The sequence below is a fragment of the Bombus vosnesenskii genome, unplaced genomic scaffold, assembly GCF_011952255.1.
Source record: "Bombus vosnesenskii isolate JDL3184/JDL3185 unplaced genomic scaffold, Bvos_JDL3184-5_v1.1 scf7180000013264, whole genome shotgun sequence".
NCBI lineage: Eukaryota > Metazoa > Arthropoda > Insecta > Hymenoptera > Apidae > Bombus > Bombus vosnesenskii.
Window position 1 is genome coordinate 4772881 of NW_022882924.1, and position 17359 is coordinate 4790239.

Consider the following 17359-nt stretch of genomic DNA (forward strand, 5'->3'; position numbering starts at 1 on the left):
CGACGACGAGGACGAAGATAGTGACGGCAACGACGGCGACGTCGAAGATAGTGACGGCGACAACGCCGCCGGGAAGCAGGAAGAAGAGGAGGAGAAGGAGAAACAGGAGATATCCGGTGACATCGTTCGCGTCGAAGGCTAGAGAGTGTGACTCTTCGCGTAAACGACAGTATCTACGTTAGTCATACCGATAGAGTTTATTAGAATTCGTGGAACGCGTCGCGAACGTTTCTTCGTTATTATGTCATGTGCGTCGTGGACGTTAACCAGTGTCATTGTTTGCGAAACGCACGACAAACGCGTCTCTGTTCTACGTAAATAAGGAGGAAAGAGACGAGGGGAAAAGAGAAGAAGAGCGAAAGGAAGAGAACGGAAACAGAGACTGCGCGAAGACAAACAGGAAGAGAAGCTGAGAAGCGTTGCTCGTGGAAGCAACGGAAGAGCGTACAGAGAAGAAGAAAGCAACGAAGAAACGAAGAAAGGAAAGACGGAGCGCCGGTTCTACCTGTGATAGAGAGAACGAGGGAAAGGTGGAATAACAAAGAGGAAAAAGGAAAAGTAAAAGGTAGGTCCACTCGTCGAAGGGAGCCATCGAAGGTGGAGGAGCATGCGAGAGCAGCTCCTCGGTGTTTCAACATGACCCAGCCTTAGTAGGGTACCTCTGCTGGCGTACACCCTCCGCGCCGCGACACGATACGACACGCAGAAGAAGGTGGTGGAGGAGGTGGAGGTGGTGCCGGCGGAGGAGGTGGTGGTGGTGGAGGAGGCGGCGGCGGCGGAAGCCAGAGAGGTGGTGGAGGACGGAGGAGAGGAGGAGGAGGAGGTGGACGGAGAAGAAGAAGACGAAGGAGGAGAAGGAGGAGGAGGACGGTGGACTCGCTAACGACGGCGAACGTCCTCGAGGGTGCAAGATACCAGCACCAGCAACACCACCGACGACGATGATCGTGACAGGCGGCGATCGACGTACATGTTGGAGAAGGAGGCGCCGATTCGCGGTTGCGGTACTGGCCTCGGCTCTACTGACCCTAGCGATCGGTCCCGCGCCAACCGAGGGACACAGGCCAGCACCGAACAATCCGATCATTCTGCAGACGAGCACCAGCACGACAACTACGCCCTTCTACGTGCACACGGTGAATGGTACCGTCTTAACGAACGGCAACTACGATGAGTTCGATGCACACGCGGAGGACGGATACAACAGTACCATCCATCATCACCATCATAAGAAGGTCGGCGGTAACATGACCGAGGAGAAGGCGCCTCTGTTTCCCGAAGATCTCTTCACCGTCCATCAACGGCGACGCGGTGCCGTGATACTTCACGTAATCGGTGTGGTGTACATGTTTGTCGCGTTGGCGATCGTTTGCGACGAGTTCTTCGTGCCGTCTTTGGACGTGATTATCGAGAAACTGGAGATCGCCGACGACGTTGCAGGTGCTACCTTCATGGCGGCCGGCGGTTCGGCCCCGGAACTCTTCACATCGATAATCGGCGTGTTCGTATCGTTCGACGACGTCGGTATCGGCACCATCGTCGGTTCGGCCGTCTTCAATATTCTCTTCGTGATCGGCATGTGCGCTATATTCTCGCGTACCGTGCTCTCCCTCACATGGTGGCCTCTATTTCGCGACTGCACCTTTTATAGCGCCAGTCTGCTCACCCTGATCTATTTCTTCCGTGATAATTATATTTACTGGTACGAGGCCCTCGTACTCTTTGGATTCTACTTGGCTTACGTGAGCTTCATGAAGTGGAACCAACCGATGGAAAAGCTGGTCAAGAGAGTGATCTACAGGAACAAGGTGACCCGGGTGAGGTCTACCGATCAGCTGATGCCCTCGGTATGTACACTGTTTCTAACGCAAACGCGGTATGCACACTGAAACGAACGCGATACACGCTCTTTCGAACCAGAACTCCCAGACCGATCCTTCCTCCTAGTCATCCATCTTCTTTACGTGTTTTCCATAATTTTTCTCCATTACGTCGAATCGATCTACGACCTACGTTCTCTACGTTCTACGACCGTTTAATCGCGCTACTCGCTACCACACCGTTCCGTCCTTAGAACAAAGTCGCGTGACTTTGCCTACTCGCACGGCTACTCGTGGGCGGTGTTTTGTCCCGTTTACGGACATTACCACGTTCGCCCTCTTATCGGTCGCGTTTTTTTCTTTTCCTTCCCCTCGTCGCAGATGATCGGCCTGATCGAGCATCGGGGTCGCGACATTGGCCATGTTACCGATTATTATCCTACTTCCTCCCCTATCGTTCGCCTCTTCTCTCCTATTCTTCTCGCATCTCTCGATTGCTTTTGATCGCACCGATCCTCCTTCGTATCACGGAACGTATCCTCTGTGTACTTTAGATAATAGAATAGGATTTTCAAACGGTTCGCTTTATCCCTCGCTCGAACGTCGCTCGTCTCATCGATTCGTTCTATTCGATGCTCTGCACTAGTATTTCCGATAGGAAAAGAAAACTCTACGGCCTCGAAAATCTCTCGTTCCGAGAACCAGATGAATGAAGAAATTCGTTGCGACGTAAATGCTTGACTTTGAATCATCGCACGTTGCTTTTCATATCCGCACTTTGCGCAAGGTCGATCTCGACGATGAAATTCAAGCGAAAAATTCCGATGCTCCAAAGATGTCCCAATTACGCGCGCCCCATCCAACGACGCGCTTAATTAATACACTTTGCCACGCGTATCCAGTTCGAAATTAGAGAAACGCGGCTTCGGATACGAGTGGCGAAGCAACGAACCGAAAACAACGTCGATCTCGTTTCTTCCGCGTCTTTCGGTACGTTTCGCGTCTGTTAAGATTCTGTCGGACGACGATCGATCGAGCGCTATGCATAACAAAACGATTACGCGTTTCGATCGCGATCGATTCCTTCCACGGCCGTGACTATCTACGTCTGATTAAACTTCCGCCAGTTATTCGCTTCGTTGTCGTATCCTAGACGATGCACGCTCGATCACGCGCGTCACACGTACGGCAAAGAACGCTTCGACGTGAACTTGGACGGCGAACGCCGGATGGAATTTATGGCTCGATCAAGCGGGATGTAAACGCGAATAAATCAATCGGTCGAATTGAATTCTCCGCGATCGAGTAATTTACCTTCGTCGAGGGTGGAATTTTGATTTATCGATCGAACCTTTTAACAACCGCCGATCACCCACCGATTCTCCACTGCTAACAAACTCGATCGATTTCAAACTCCGGACAAATCAGCAGGAAATTGATTATCGAGAGGACACGCTTCACCGTGTTCGGTATTTCCTTCGTGGAAATGCCGCGGGTGATACGAAAAACATTTTTCTATTGTCTGTTCGAAATCGATCGCTTCGGTGTGCTCGAACGATTTCCACTATGTGCACAGCCTATGCTCACTGTATCCCGCTGATCGCGCAACTTTGTCTTTCGTCTCCTCGCGCTTCCTCTCGGTATTCAACGATCGGAACGCGGCACACATTGTCTGAGAATTGGGATAACGGCACATATATCTGACCGTGCTGGAATCTTCATGGTCCTTGTTTCGCAACCCGATGATTGTCCATGGACGCGGAAGATCGTCGGGCAACTACGAGCTAGAAAAACGATAGTCGCGCGATCGGTGTCGCTGTTATTATCGTCTCGTGCAGACTGAAACGCGAAAAGACGAATCGCGAGTTGTAATGAGGAAAGGTTGCGTAATATTTCGTCTCGATGATTGTATTTTCATAGCGATTTTCCACCGACCGTACACGGTCCGAGAATCGTGTGTGAAATTTCGCTTGTCACGCGGCTGGAAGATGGATCGTGTGCGTGGACTGTGACAACGTTAATTACGTTATCAAGATCGTGCTAGATAAAACGGCGGGGCAATCGCTGCAGCAGCGGCGTGCAAAAGCGAATGATTCGCTGTCGTGAGACGGGGCCGTAAACTCTGCGCTCGCTTTTAATCAGCTAGTCATGATTTCACCTGTTTATATCGGATCGTTTCGCGGTTATTTCCTCCATCTTGTATATCGATATAGAAATACGTTATAAGCATAAGCTAACTAACATATACGCTGACGCGTACTTCGTCTTGTCTTTGTCCGCAGCCGGTGTTTCTATCGCGCGAATCTCGTATTCGGCCACTTTCTCTCTCGCACCGCGATTCTCCGTGTCGTTGATATCGCAGAATAGCGAAACTCCGCTGTCAATCAGACACGATATCGAGAGTGTGAAATACAATTCTCTTATTGACATTGATTAGTGATTGCTGAAAACGGAAACCCGATGCGTTAATGACTGCATAATTGTACAGTGATAGAACCACCGGTCGGAATTTACCTTCTCTCGCCGATTTCCACGTTCGATTTAATACCATCACGAAAATTGTCACGCGTTCGTCTTTATTTCTATATACATATTTCCTGGAATAATCGACTGCCAATACGCTGTAGCGTGCGCCTTGCGTATCGAAAATTTCACCAAGTATTACTCGATCGATTTGCTATTCAAACTACCGGGAATTCGCATGAAACGTTCAGCACTGGATAAATAATACGCGGAATCTTGCTTCGAGAGACACGCAAAGTTTAGCCCCGACATCATCCGAGGCAACGAGAGGCAAAAATCGTATCGGGACGCGGTTCGAGCAGGCAATCGAGAGATTAAAGATTTAATTAACGCACGAGTCCTCTCGACAGGGAAGGCTAGGGGCTCGCGAGCAGTTTTAAATCGTCGACCTCGCGATGAATTTCCTCGAACGACGGGCGATCGGAAGAGTCTGTAAGAAGAAAAGTTGGCCAGCGGTTTAACCGAAGCCGATCGGTACTTCCTCTCGTCGTCCTCGTCCATCTCATTTCCATCGTTTGGCGGTTGTGGACGCCGGGTGCTTCTGCCCTCGCGAAATCTTCCTTATCGGGGAAGTTACGGCATTGCAGTGTGCTGAGGCCCTCCACCCATCGTCGAATCGATTCGACAGAGGCCCTTCCACGCTTAACCTCGCCACGACCATATACAACCACTGACGGCCGAGCTCGTGCACGCTCCACCTTCCTTCTCTTTGCGTTATATAAAACGTACGTACGCTGATCAAATGCACGCTCGAGTTGCTAGCAATCTGCCTACAAAACCCGATTGACCGAACCGACCTAAAGTGTTTCGACAGCGACCGGTAAACAGACCGATGCTAATAATATGATTAGCCGACGGTCTGGCCTCTCGTTGTCCGGCTGACAACGTTTACTCGCCGGGAACACGCGAAATCGTGCGTTCAAAGAACCACGTAGAGTCTTGAGCGTTTATCACGATGTTTGGTACCGTCGTTCCATCAAAGGCAGAAGCGTTTGATCTACGACGTCGAGAGAGAAATCGTAGCGATCGTGGGTCTGTTCGTTCGTTGGTCTTTTTCGGTGACGCGCAATCAGTCGCGTCGATTTCCATCTGAAAAACGTCGAGATTGTCGCGTACACCGCGTCGAACAGGAGGAGCGGAGATTTCCATCGTGAGAGTAAAATGCGAGGCGCGGCCTATGGTACGCGAAATGGCGCGCAGCAAATTGCACGCTAATCGCATCTCTCGTAATTCTCGATTCGTTCGAAGTGTAACACGGCGCGTACGAATGTTTCCACGAAAGGAAGAAATACTATTCCTGATGAGGATAACTTTGCCTGGGAAAGAAAATTTCGAAAGTTTCTCGACCAGGGGGAATTCGGAAGTAAAAAGTTTCGCGCCGGGAACACAAGTCGCCGATTCGTCTACGAAATTGCGATCGTCTCCGACCAAGGAAAGAATTTTCTCGAGATAAACGAGTTTGCGATCAATCGGCAAAGCCTGTTCCTGACGTTATATCGGCTACAATTCGCGTCTCGATCGGCTGTTTCCTTCGCAGCACACATAATATCGTTCGTTATCTCCCGATTGCTTGATTTTTCTATTAACGCGAACGATCAGTTTCTATCGAGCAAACGATTCTTTCGAGGACAAAGTTTCACGCGAAACGATCGTACTTCGACACGAGGGATTAACGTTTACGGTCGCGGTACCCTGTCCACACCGGGCGAACGAGTTGGAAGTTTCATTTACCTTGCAATTAGGGATGCCTACCTCTTGGAATTAAGCGTAACTTTTGATTAGATTTCCTTCGGAAGTGACGCTGTTCGAATTATGGTTTGTTTCGCTTTGTACCGTGCACAATTACCCGGTCGCAATTACGAGAACGGTCTTCTTCGTCGATTGTTTTCTCCCTTCGACGGACCAAGGTGGTAAATAAAATGATTGAAATAAAAGTCTTGGCGAACAATCGAACGGAACCGCGCATCCAGTTAGGTTGGTGGACGATTGTTCGGAAACGGTGCTCGGAAAAGGAAAAAATTGTTTCAAACCAGCGTCGCTTGTTTTTCATCCGAGAGAAAGGCATTTTCGACGGTTAACGATAATGCGCGGCCGACATTCTTTTGTTGAAATATCGATTCGAGGTTGGAAAATTCGTTCCGCTACCTTGACCAGTGACATTTCCGCGCTTTCCAAAAAAAAAAAAAAAAAAAAAAAATGTGACGTCTTTCAGTGCCGTTCTTCTCTACTCGCAGAGACGATCCTACGCGGAAACGCGTACGACGATCGATCGATAGCAGCTTGCGATAATTGAGCCGACGCGTACCGAAAATTGGCGTACCGAATTGTCGTGATACGTCCGCTTGTTTTCGTAAAAGCAAACAGGTCGACGAGAAAGCACAGGCAGAGGAGGAGACGCAGACGAGAGGGGAGGTCGCGAGAAAAAAAGAAAAGAAAAATATTTACGCGCCACTGTTTCACCGTCGAAGAGGGAAATCGCAGTCGTCGGTTTGTTTTCGATCGCTCGGCAACTTTCGTAAACGTCGAAGGTCGCGCGCGATGCGAGTAAAAATCGCGATGATCGCGGCCAAATCGTGCCGAATCGAATCGAACGACGATTCGCGGTAACGACTCGGTCGGCTTTACTTTGATTTATCGTTCGATTCGTTGAAGTTATTACGGTTAGACGAGGAACTTCCGATCGGTTACATCGATTATACGGAACGACCAAAAGAATTCGGGTCAACTTTCCGGATATTAGTCTTTCCGTATCAAAGACTTCTGTGTCGAAAAGATGGCGTTAATTAATATTTTTCGACAAACTGGAACGTCAAACGTGGAAAACTCGTAACATCGAACATCGAGAACTTGTGTAACGTCTCGCACTTAACAAGTAGAGCGTACGTCGAACGCAAGGAAACGTTCTCAGTGGAGAACGTCATTTGGCTGGATCGCGATGTACGTATGTTCGTTGGCACGAATAAGCGGAACGCGTTCGCGAAGATACTTGCAGAAATTCTGAAACTTTTCCTAATTAAATTTCGTGCATCGTCATAGTCGAACCGATTTTCTTCAATGCGCGAGACACTGACGAAGGAAAGTTACGGTCGTGATCGAGACTAGTTCGTTTCGGGTCTTTGTTGTCCTCCGCCACCTTTATCTTCTACGTAATTAAACTTGAGCCGTGCAAAAATGATCGACTCTGGTGTTACGTCACGTTCCCGGCGAATATACGATTCGATATATATACGAGGCCGATTTAGGTTCTTCCCGCGGGGAAATACGCGGTTAAGAAATCCCTCGTTCTTATCGAAAGACGGAAGTGGCAGGAAAACTTTGAGCGGCGAAACTTGCACCCGAGGCAAAACCTGCTCGTCTCGAACATGCCTGTGTAATCTGGTCGACGCTGTCGAAACGTCGAACATTCAAAATCCACCGCGTACTTTTTCCTCCTTTCGTTTCGTTTCTTGCAAACGGCGGGTCGTATTTCATTTTCTCTCGCAGTTGCGTCGAGTTACGCGCTTCGAGTCCGTTGTTTTCTCATCGATACGTATCTCGTCCTGGAATTTATTATATTCGCGATGGTCGTCGAGTGGTTTTTTTCCAAGCTCTGTATCGATCCGTCTTAACAGCATCGGCGTTTTCTTTTTTTCTAAATCATCCGTAGTTTGGACACTTTGAAGCATTGCCCCGCCCGATGGCCCAATTTACGTCTCCTCTTTCAGATTCGACCGGTCTTTTATCGCGTTAATGGCAAGACTCCTTTCCCCGGTAACGAGGCAAATAAAGAAATAGACAAAAGCGAAAAAAGTTCGCACTTGTAGCCGTATTCGCGAGAGGAACGACGCGAGCGACTTCAAATTCTCGCGCTTGCGTTAGCGTCTTCGCGACTCAAAGAGGAAAAACGTGTTAGTTGCGAGAAACGTGGTCGGACTCCGGGATTTCGACGAGCAGAGGCATCTCGATCTTCTCGTGGCGACGTTGGATACAGCCGTGCGAGATAGGTCGCGCGAACACGCCGCCACGCGAACGCGTCGACGAAACGAGAATCGCGACGCCGTTGATTCTATCGATCGTCCGCGCCGAATCAGCGACGCAATTACTTGGTCGATCGGTATATCGAACACCTCAGGAACACCAGGACCAATCATCGTGCCTCGTAATTACCGCAGAACCAAACACTCGTTGTGGTTGACGACAAGAGCCTTTCCCTGCTTTTCCTCTGCAAGCTTGCGAGATGTCGCGAAGGAGAAAACGAAACAGACTGCGTTCGGGAAACGAGATGCCGTCGTATCGATCGAAGGTCGCAATTATTTGCACGACTGAAAGTAAGTTTCAAGGATTTCGCTTCTTTTTCCCGCTCTGTTTTTTTTCTTCTTCCTCCTCTTCTTCTTTTCTTTTCTTTTCTACTTCTAGTTGTTCCGTCGTTTCTTTTTCTCCAACCTCTGTTCGCTAATTAAGCGGCGACCTTCGGCCAAGCTTACGACGCCGCATACTCTTTCCTTTCCTTGCGACGCGTAATCTCTGTGCACAAGTCTATGTGAAACGCTTGCGCGATTACTGCATTCTCGTGTGATTGTGTGCCGCTTGCGAAATCACGAATCATCAACAAACAATTACTCGATTGTCGTTACTGTGATTGTAACTGGGTGTTTCTTGCTTGCAGCACCAGAGCGCCGCCCAGGCATTGGTGAGTCGCATGTCTCTATCTCTTTTTTCCTCTATCTCTACGATCTCTATATTTCCTCTGCGTTTCTTATTCACGACCGTTGACAAACTTTCTACACACTGTTCGTCGGCTGCTCGACTTACGACCGTCCCTTGTTCGACGAAGAAACACGTCAGCCTCGATCGAGAATCTGCCCCGCGAAAGTCGAGCAGCCGACGCGTCGACGCGATGCATGATTCTGTGTCTCGTACTTTGCCACGTCATGTGCCTTTGATCGATGTATTTATTCGTAACAGCATCAAACTATAAACCGAATGTTCCAGAAGTCGCGCAGACCTCTCGCGGCTCGTTTCTCTATCGCGCGAGTTTGCTTGCGAGGTATGCGCCACTTTTGGACCGAAATTTCACGCGTTATTTTCACGGTTAATCGTATAATATCGACGGATTCGACGAATGGTATCGGCATCGGATTCGCTGACGATTAGCGAGGTCCAAGACCACGAGGAAAGAAAATTGGTATCGCGGTAACAACGTACGTAGATATTCAAGGGTAGAAGGGGTAAAGTGTGTTCACCCTCGTGGGATTTCGGTGCGCGGCCTCATTGTCACCTTCGACTTTAGCCGCCGCAGCGTTCTGATCTATCTCTCTTTCATCAAGCACTCTTGGTCGATTCAGGATGCACCGATGCAGCCAGGTCGCTCCGCGCATGAGAAGTGGCAGCTGCGACAAAAAAGAATCGTTTATCCACGCCCTCAACCCCGTTTCCGCATAATAGATACGTAGACACGTACACACACACACACACACACACACACACATGCGCGCATCTACCAACAGAGACACTTACGCTTACACACGGCCAGACAGTGACGCGTAGAGAACAAGAAAGGGAAGAAAAAGAGAAATTGCTTCGATCGGTCGAAATTGCGCGAGTACGCGAGTCTCGTTCCATAACAATATGCATCGTAACTCTGGTAAGTACTTACGAACGATTCGAAACCACTTTGAACAGGCGCGCAAAGGTACGGACATTTTAACCGATCGGAACGCTTCGTTCGTTGCTCGTTTCGGCAGCGTTAACTACGTATACGCATTGAGCCACGCGTATGTACGCGTACACGAATAAACTGATTAAAGAGAAGCTAGAATTTCATGGAAAACTAATACGAGAGGGTTTGTGCGTTTGCCGTGTAGCGACCGCGTCATCGGTTCCTCTTTGATTAGATTCCACGAATCGAGACGCGTTCGATGCAAAGTAGCAATCGCGTTTCTGAAAGTCTGATCATCCGATTGAATTAATCAGTACCGAACGCTGGTTTTCCACCGCGATCTCGCCCCCACCCCTCGTCGCTTTTGCAATCCTATCTCGGCCGATGTTTTGAGGAAAAACGTGAATGATTCACGAGGTCGGTCGAGCCCGTACATAACCAAATTAAGTGGTTTCCTAGACGTCCGATTGTCTATGCCTGATCGATGAAATATTCCTGGAAGCGCGGCGTTCGTTTTCCTGGAAAATCGCAATTATGTTTCGATTTGATCACGATCGACCTAGTTCGAGCGAGATAAATCATCGGCCTGTAGCCGATCGCCCAGCTGCCTCGAAGAAACCAACTATCCGTTAAGATTCGCGAGAATCCAGACGACACTGTTGTCCTTTATCGCGTATTCTATATGAGAAAAGTTGCGCCGAGTGATTTTCTATGGCAAGGCAAACTAGGTCGGAAGTAAAAGTTGTGTAATTGCGGGTCTATCGGTTCCGATGGTCGATCCCTAGCGAGAAAAGCCATCATAGCTATACGTAGACGTATATTTCAGTAAGAACCGCGGTAAGAGAGACGAGAATGTCGGTGCTAGTTTCGCGAAGCAAAGTAATCGTAGTCGGTGTAAAGTTGATTTGCCGCTGCGACATTCTCGAGTGGCTCTCTCGAATTTAAATAACGTTTACTAGCTCGTCGCTATAAACCCCATTATCGCGGCTCGCTGAAACATCCTGTCGAGACGGAAATCGTAATTCAATTCGAAACATTCGCAGGCGTTTTCTTCGTCTCTCGCAGATTCTTCGAAACCTTCCACTTTCTTTGGAGACGTTGGCGAACGACTACGACGAGAGAGGAACGGTTATTCCTTCTTTTTCACAATCTTATCCGCCGTGCGGAGAAATCGAGCCGGCAGAAATTCACTAGTCTCTGGAGTTCGATTCGCCGCTCCGTTTCCACGTCTTTTAATTTCTCCTTGTCTCGCTCGATCCACCGTTCTCTCGACAACTCTCGCTTCGCCATACTTTTTCTCCAGCCATTCGAAGCAGCGCGGATCTTCGCTAACGTTTCTCCAGATATTGCTGTTTCCTCGCGTTGATTTAATCGCGACTGTTCTGTTCGTAACACGACGATTACGAAACCACGGATCGCTTTATCTCGCGTTTCGCGGTACTTCGCGACGCGTCTCGTTCGTCGAAGGATTTTCGAATTCCGCAGAACGACGTCGCTCGTGCAAAAAGTTATCGCGCTGTGTTCGATCGCGTTAAGAAACTCGCTATCGGATTGGACGATTTAGCCCGCGTTAATGTCCCATTAAGTTCTGCTGGTGTCAGTTATATCGTTCTACGAACCGCGCTATTTATCGCATCGCGAACGACTGTTTGTTCGTCCTGACGTACGAGTCGCGTCAATTATAGACCGCGATATTATCCAACGTAATGTAAAAGTTTCGATTGTCACCGAACGCTCCACTTTTGTCCGTTGCGTTTCCAATTTGCTCGGGGCGCGGATAAAAACCGCAACGTTTTCCTACGATAACTTTTTGTCGTCGCTCGTGTTTCGCGGATGTGCCACTTGTTCGTTACAGCTATAAAACCACCGTAAAGGCCATTAGGTTCTCCGGACCGGAGGGAACAATTACGAAAAAGACGATGGCCAAGTGAAACACGAATATATTAAAAATCGATGATATCGATCGGTGCAGGCGATATCGGATAGACTCTCGATTATACGAGGATGGCCTACGAGAAACGACTACGTAAGGATAAGATTTCAAGTTTGTATCTGAAAGTAGAGACGAGGGGAAATCCTGAGGATCGCGCGCAAACTTGTCTAGATAGGAAATGGCCAGGAAAAGGCAACGGCAGTGAATCGAAGCCGGCCGGCCGGCCGATCATTTATTTACGAATGTTCCGGCAACCCTCGATTCGAGTGCACGCGAGTCTCGATACGCCTTAACGCGCACGTTCTCTATCGGATGCTTTAATATTAGTCGCCGTTCCATTCATGCTACCAAGAGGCTTCTCGGTTCATTGTCATCCATCGAACGCACCATTTGTCTTCTCAATGGTATCGCGACTAGCTTCGAGAATTTCGATCGTATTAAGAAAGAAAAAGCGCGAACGACACGGCAGTGAGCTCGCCGATGGCAAAACGCGCATCCTTCGAAACGGGCTATTTATATTTCCCTTGGAGCTAACGATTTTTCCATCGTTCGTTTCAACGATCACAAAATAATTAGAAAGTTTTTCGTTCGCGTCCTAATTGCTCGCCCCTGCCCCCATCCAGGTTCGAGTAGCTCGTTCAATGTAGCTTACTTTTCCACTGTTTGACCTACTTACCATCGATGGTGAAATATTTTAACCCCGGTTCTCGTTCAATTACGTCAAACCGATTTTCGAAACAAAGGATTCGATAGACAGCCGAGAAATCCCCTCGTGCTGCGTCATCCAACGACATCTGTCATAGGCACGCAACCGAACCCTTTTATTTTTCACCCTCTGCGCTGACAATTTCAAGTTCACCCATTGTTCGAGCGTGTTACTCACCGCTTTATCGACCATACCGACCCTTCCGACCGAAGGTCTGGTTAAAAATTTCAAGGATCCACTCTCTTATCGAGGTGGGCTCGACCGCTGGCTAAATCGAAGGCATAAATAGCGCGGTAAACATCGAAATACCCAAGGTACGGCCTTAATCTCTTAAGGGTTCGTCGTTGAATGCGAAAGAACGACGAGTCGGCACGGTTTCCGCCGAGGAAAATCGATCGAGCCTGCGAGAAAATTCGCGAATATGATCGATGGCCCGCGGACGGGATGTCGCTCGCGGGGGAAAAAATGGAACGTTTACCTCGTAAATATCTAGCAGCAGAAGCGAATCTCAGTTTCCACGTCGGAGTTTATTTGCTGGTTTATTTGCGGGCCAAATTGTTTTCGCGTCTAACGCGGATGCGCCCCTCGAAATCGGGGTGGAAGAGTTTGTTTGTTCGAAACAGCGTTGTCCTTGGCGAGTCGTTGGAAAAGATGTCGCCGACAATCGTGTGCCGAGCTGGCTATTGTTCGAATGTGACGAAGAACCGAGTTAGAATGAATCCGACTCGCTCGGCCTACTCGTCGCATTTGCCTAACGGTGCACGCTCTTGAAATATTGCCAGCTGCGATAAACGAACGCCTACACCGTCGTTCAATGCGACTCCGTTTCCCTTCGAACGGCCGTGTTACGCCGTGAAAAGGGAGAAAAGCGCGAAAGAAAAGGAAAAAGGACGGAAGGGGGGAAAAAACGAAGAGAGAAAAAGAAGGGGGACTCGCGTATGGAGAGAACGCGTGTACGCGGCAACCGGAATACTCGTTTTATTCGCTCAAACATTCGCAGGCCGCCTGTCTCTTTCAAACGTTCTACTTGTTTTTCGCGCGTATCGACGTATCGACAGTGCAACGCGCTCGCACGCCTCCAACTTTCCTCGCGATTTCCCCGGCTTCCGTTTCGTCTTCCATGCCGCCATTCTGCTCGTCCTGGAAGAATCTAGGATTCCTGGTAATTGGAACAGTCTCGGAGGAAATTTTGACGAAATAAAGACGAATAGCAGGCTGCAATTACGGCATCGCTGCCAAAACGCGATATTTCTGTTGCTTGATCTGCTCAACCCAGTTTGCTCGCAGTTGCTCCTTCTATACATCCCCTGTCAGCGAATAGTCGACGTTGCGTATAATTAATTATAACGCTGTTATCGGTAACAGGCCATTAACCGCGTCTGCTGCCTGCGATCGATCGTTACTCGTAGCGGTTGATGTACGCGAGTTTTCTTCTCGTTTTCCTTCGTTTGCTCGCGCTCTGGTCTCACCACCTAAATACGATCGTTGCCGTACCCTCTGAACGACGAAATCGCCGTTAAGCGATCAGATAAATCGACGAGATTTCGGTTCGACGTGTTCGTTTGTTGGGGGCCGTTTCTCGTTTTTCAGCTTATCCCCTTGGCTCGTCGAGCGTCGACGATTCATACACGACCGCGCACATACATGGCCGTCGTTAATTGCACGGTGAGATCTCGTCCCGACTCATTTGTCCGCCGCACTTCTCCGTTATTCTTCTCTTCCGTCCTGCTCGAGTTGCCAGTTTCTTTTTTCGGCGAAAGTGGGTCAAGGTCAGGGCTGCCGGTACCCAACGTTTGCAGGACACACGAGCGCGAATATGCGCCGGTAGCACGAAAACGCTTGGAAAGCGTCGTAAAACTGACTCGACCGGCTGACGTTTGCGACCGGCCACGGCGGAAAGCTGTATTACGTATGTAGGTTAAAGTTTGAAAGACGGAAATTCAGCGTGGCAATATTCGTGACACGGCACGCGCCGCTAACACGAGTCACGGCGCGCTCTACCGCTTCTGGTTCGACGTTAATTGGTCAATTTCCGCGATCGTTAACGATCTCGCAGCGTCGATGGCGCGTCTTGATTAGAAAGTTGGCAATCGGTTCTCTCTCCGTTCTAAATTCAATTACTATTGCCGATCGAGCCGCGCAGCTGGCGTTTAACTGGCCGTCGACGGCGATTCCACCACGCGAAAACGATAATCGTCGATATGGTCGGAAACGATGGGTAAAAATTTGACGCGTGATTTGTCAGACGATTCTTCGGCCCTCCGTCGTGGCTGAATTAAACAAGATCGATCGAAATGTCACGATACTCGCGTAGCCCGAAAGATCGCTTCTCTCTCTGCTTTTTACTTTCGTCGGCAAAATCGAAAAGTGCCGTTCGTTCGTTTACGATTCGTCGATAATTGGTCATTTTTCCAAGTGTTTTGCTCCGTTCGATACGAAACGCACTCGATACCGACGAATTGGCCGCGTCTCGAAATAGCAAGCCATTTACGACACAAGCAGAGCTCGGGTTATCCTGAAGAAATTTCGAAGGAAAACGAAAGAGTGCTCGATCGACGTACGAGCACAGCGATCGTGCTAACTCGTATAAATTTGTCAGCGGCTCGAGTAAGCAGCTTACCCGCCTCTCGTGCGCTTAACTTAGCACGCGATCGTGCAAACGCGCAACTCACAGTCAGCCCGTTCGACGTACATCCACATGGTAGCGGTTTCCAATTAACAATATCAATTGGCCGTTTTTCATTCCGTGTATCGTGTACGCACCAACCAGAAAACGGTACGACAACAAAAGCCACGCCCATTTCCATGATACACCATCCGCGACTAGGGGTTGATTTTCCTATATTTCCAGATGAATACGACGCGTCACGATACGTCTGCCGAATATTATTCCGCTCTATTTATTATTCTTCGATTCTGTGCTCGTTCGCGTGTCCTATTCTATCGTGTGCGTACGCGTGTACGCGGCTGGTTATTTCGTCTCGACAGGGCGAGTCGTATTTTACTCGATCGAGACGCTTCCTCGCGAACCTTCTTACCTCACCGACATTTTCGTTAGCAAATATACCGGCACGGCGGCCAGTATTTATGGTCGCGGAGGAAAACTACTCTGCGTTTCTTCGTAGCTGTTTTCTCCGTTTGAGGGAGACGCTGGATTTTCTGCAGCGAACCTCCTTCCCGCGGCAGTTTGCGGCGGATGTACACAAAGGTCGCGATAAAACTCGTCGATGACGACCGACTCGTACCGTGTCGTCGTTTCTCCGCCAGTTTTTCCTCGGAATTTCGCGATTGATAAATATTTAACACCTGCCGTCTCTTTTGGCGCTCGATGGCTAAATTTAAATCCGCTTAGTCGGCGAAGATTCGTCTCGGACGACACGAAGTAGTTCTTGGCGAATGCGAAAGCTTGCAGGCGGTGCTTTTACCAATTTTTTGGCCACGATGCCCCGAAGCTCGGTGGAGAGTTCGCGACGTCGCGTCGGTTTCCGTCACTCGACCCACTGCTGTTCCACTAGAAGCCCTTTAACCCGAACGAACTCGTGCAGTTTTTAACAACGCGAGCAAATATCGCCGCAGGCTCACTGGCTGGAAATCGAAGGACGTCTGCTCCGTTGGCACGGGTCCGCTAAGAAATTTCCTCTATCGAAAGCAGTGCCGTTCCGCGCCAGTTTCGGCAACTGTTTTCCCCGCGTAAATCCTACGAATTCTTTGGTCCTGTCGTCTCGCGACCGTGCAAACGATCGACTTAATGCGGTCCCATGAATCGCACGAGAAATGTACGAGAAGCGTGGCTGATCAAGCGCAGTTATCGAGAGATCTTCGTCGTTTGGAAGGGATTATATTAAGTTGTCGGAAAAGTGTCTTTCTTTTACAGACACGTCTTTCACAACGATGCATCTTTATACAAACATGAAATCTAATCTGTCGAACCTTGTGATCCTTATTTTGGTAGAACAAAATGAACCATGCGTAATTCGATAAAATAATATAAAACAGAAAATGTTGTGCATCGATAATTTCCTTATAAAACGAAAGAAACTTTTCGGGCAACCTAATAGAACGCCCTGTATCAGCGGTTCTTAACCTGTGACGGACACGGGGGACCACGAAGTGTCCGTCACCGGCAAGTTACTATGGTATCGTTTGAATAAGAAGTATTTTATCTCCTATTTATTTACGATAAATCTCTTCTCTAGAAATTTACGAGTCGTCGATGAACAGTCGACGAATATTTTATCGACGAGATTGAAATTTTGAGTGAAGTCTGGGCAAAGTCGCGATAACGAAAGAATTATTTAACGGAAACTAGCGAAAGGTTCGGAACCGCTGCTCCGTACAATTGAGAGGACGACAGGAGAGAAACTTGAGCGAACAGGCATCGTGATTTTAGACGCAACGAAACTCTCGACGAGTCAACAGAACTTTTAGTCGAGGGTACTTTTTAGCGGAAAGTGGGCCTCGGTGATAGACGCAAGGAAACGAACTCTCTTTGCTCTCGCTCGCGTTTTTCCTTCCTCTTGCTGGACTGTCTGCTAACGAAAGTTACGAGTTTTGACTGACGCGATTTCAAAAATATCGCGGCGGTCTCGTTCGACAGGGCTACGTAATTCCTCGTCCATTTGCTTCACCTCGTACATTATTTAACCGTTTCATTTCACCAATGGATCACAATTCACGCAACGTTGAAATAGTCTTGGTCTCGAAGGCGACTCGCTACTCCCAAGCGGTCCAGGGAACTG

At 48.9% G+C, this 17359-nt stretch overlaps 1 protein-coding gene across 2 annotated transcripts in view; it reads left to right on the forward strand.

Annotated features, from left to right (window-relative positions):
* Nucleotides 1-792: 792 nt before the first annotated feature.
* The window catches only part of LOC117239695 (sodium/potassium/calcium exchanger Nckx30C), a 45223-nt gene continuing 28656 nt past the window's right edge, over nt 793-17359 (forward strand). Inside the window, exons 1-2 of one of the 2 annotated variants that reach the window (XM_033505475.1) lie at nt 793-1847; nt 8989-9012. In XM_033505475.1, the coding sequence (XP_033361366.1) occupies nt 942-1847; nt 8989-9012 (930 nt within the window). In that variant the 5' untranslated portion in view covers nt 793-941. The remainder of the gene's footprint in view (nt 1848-8988; nt 9013-17359) is intronic. The other variant, XM_033505485.1, reaches the window with a different exon arrangement.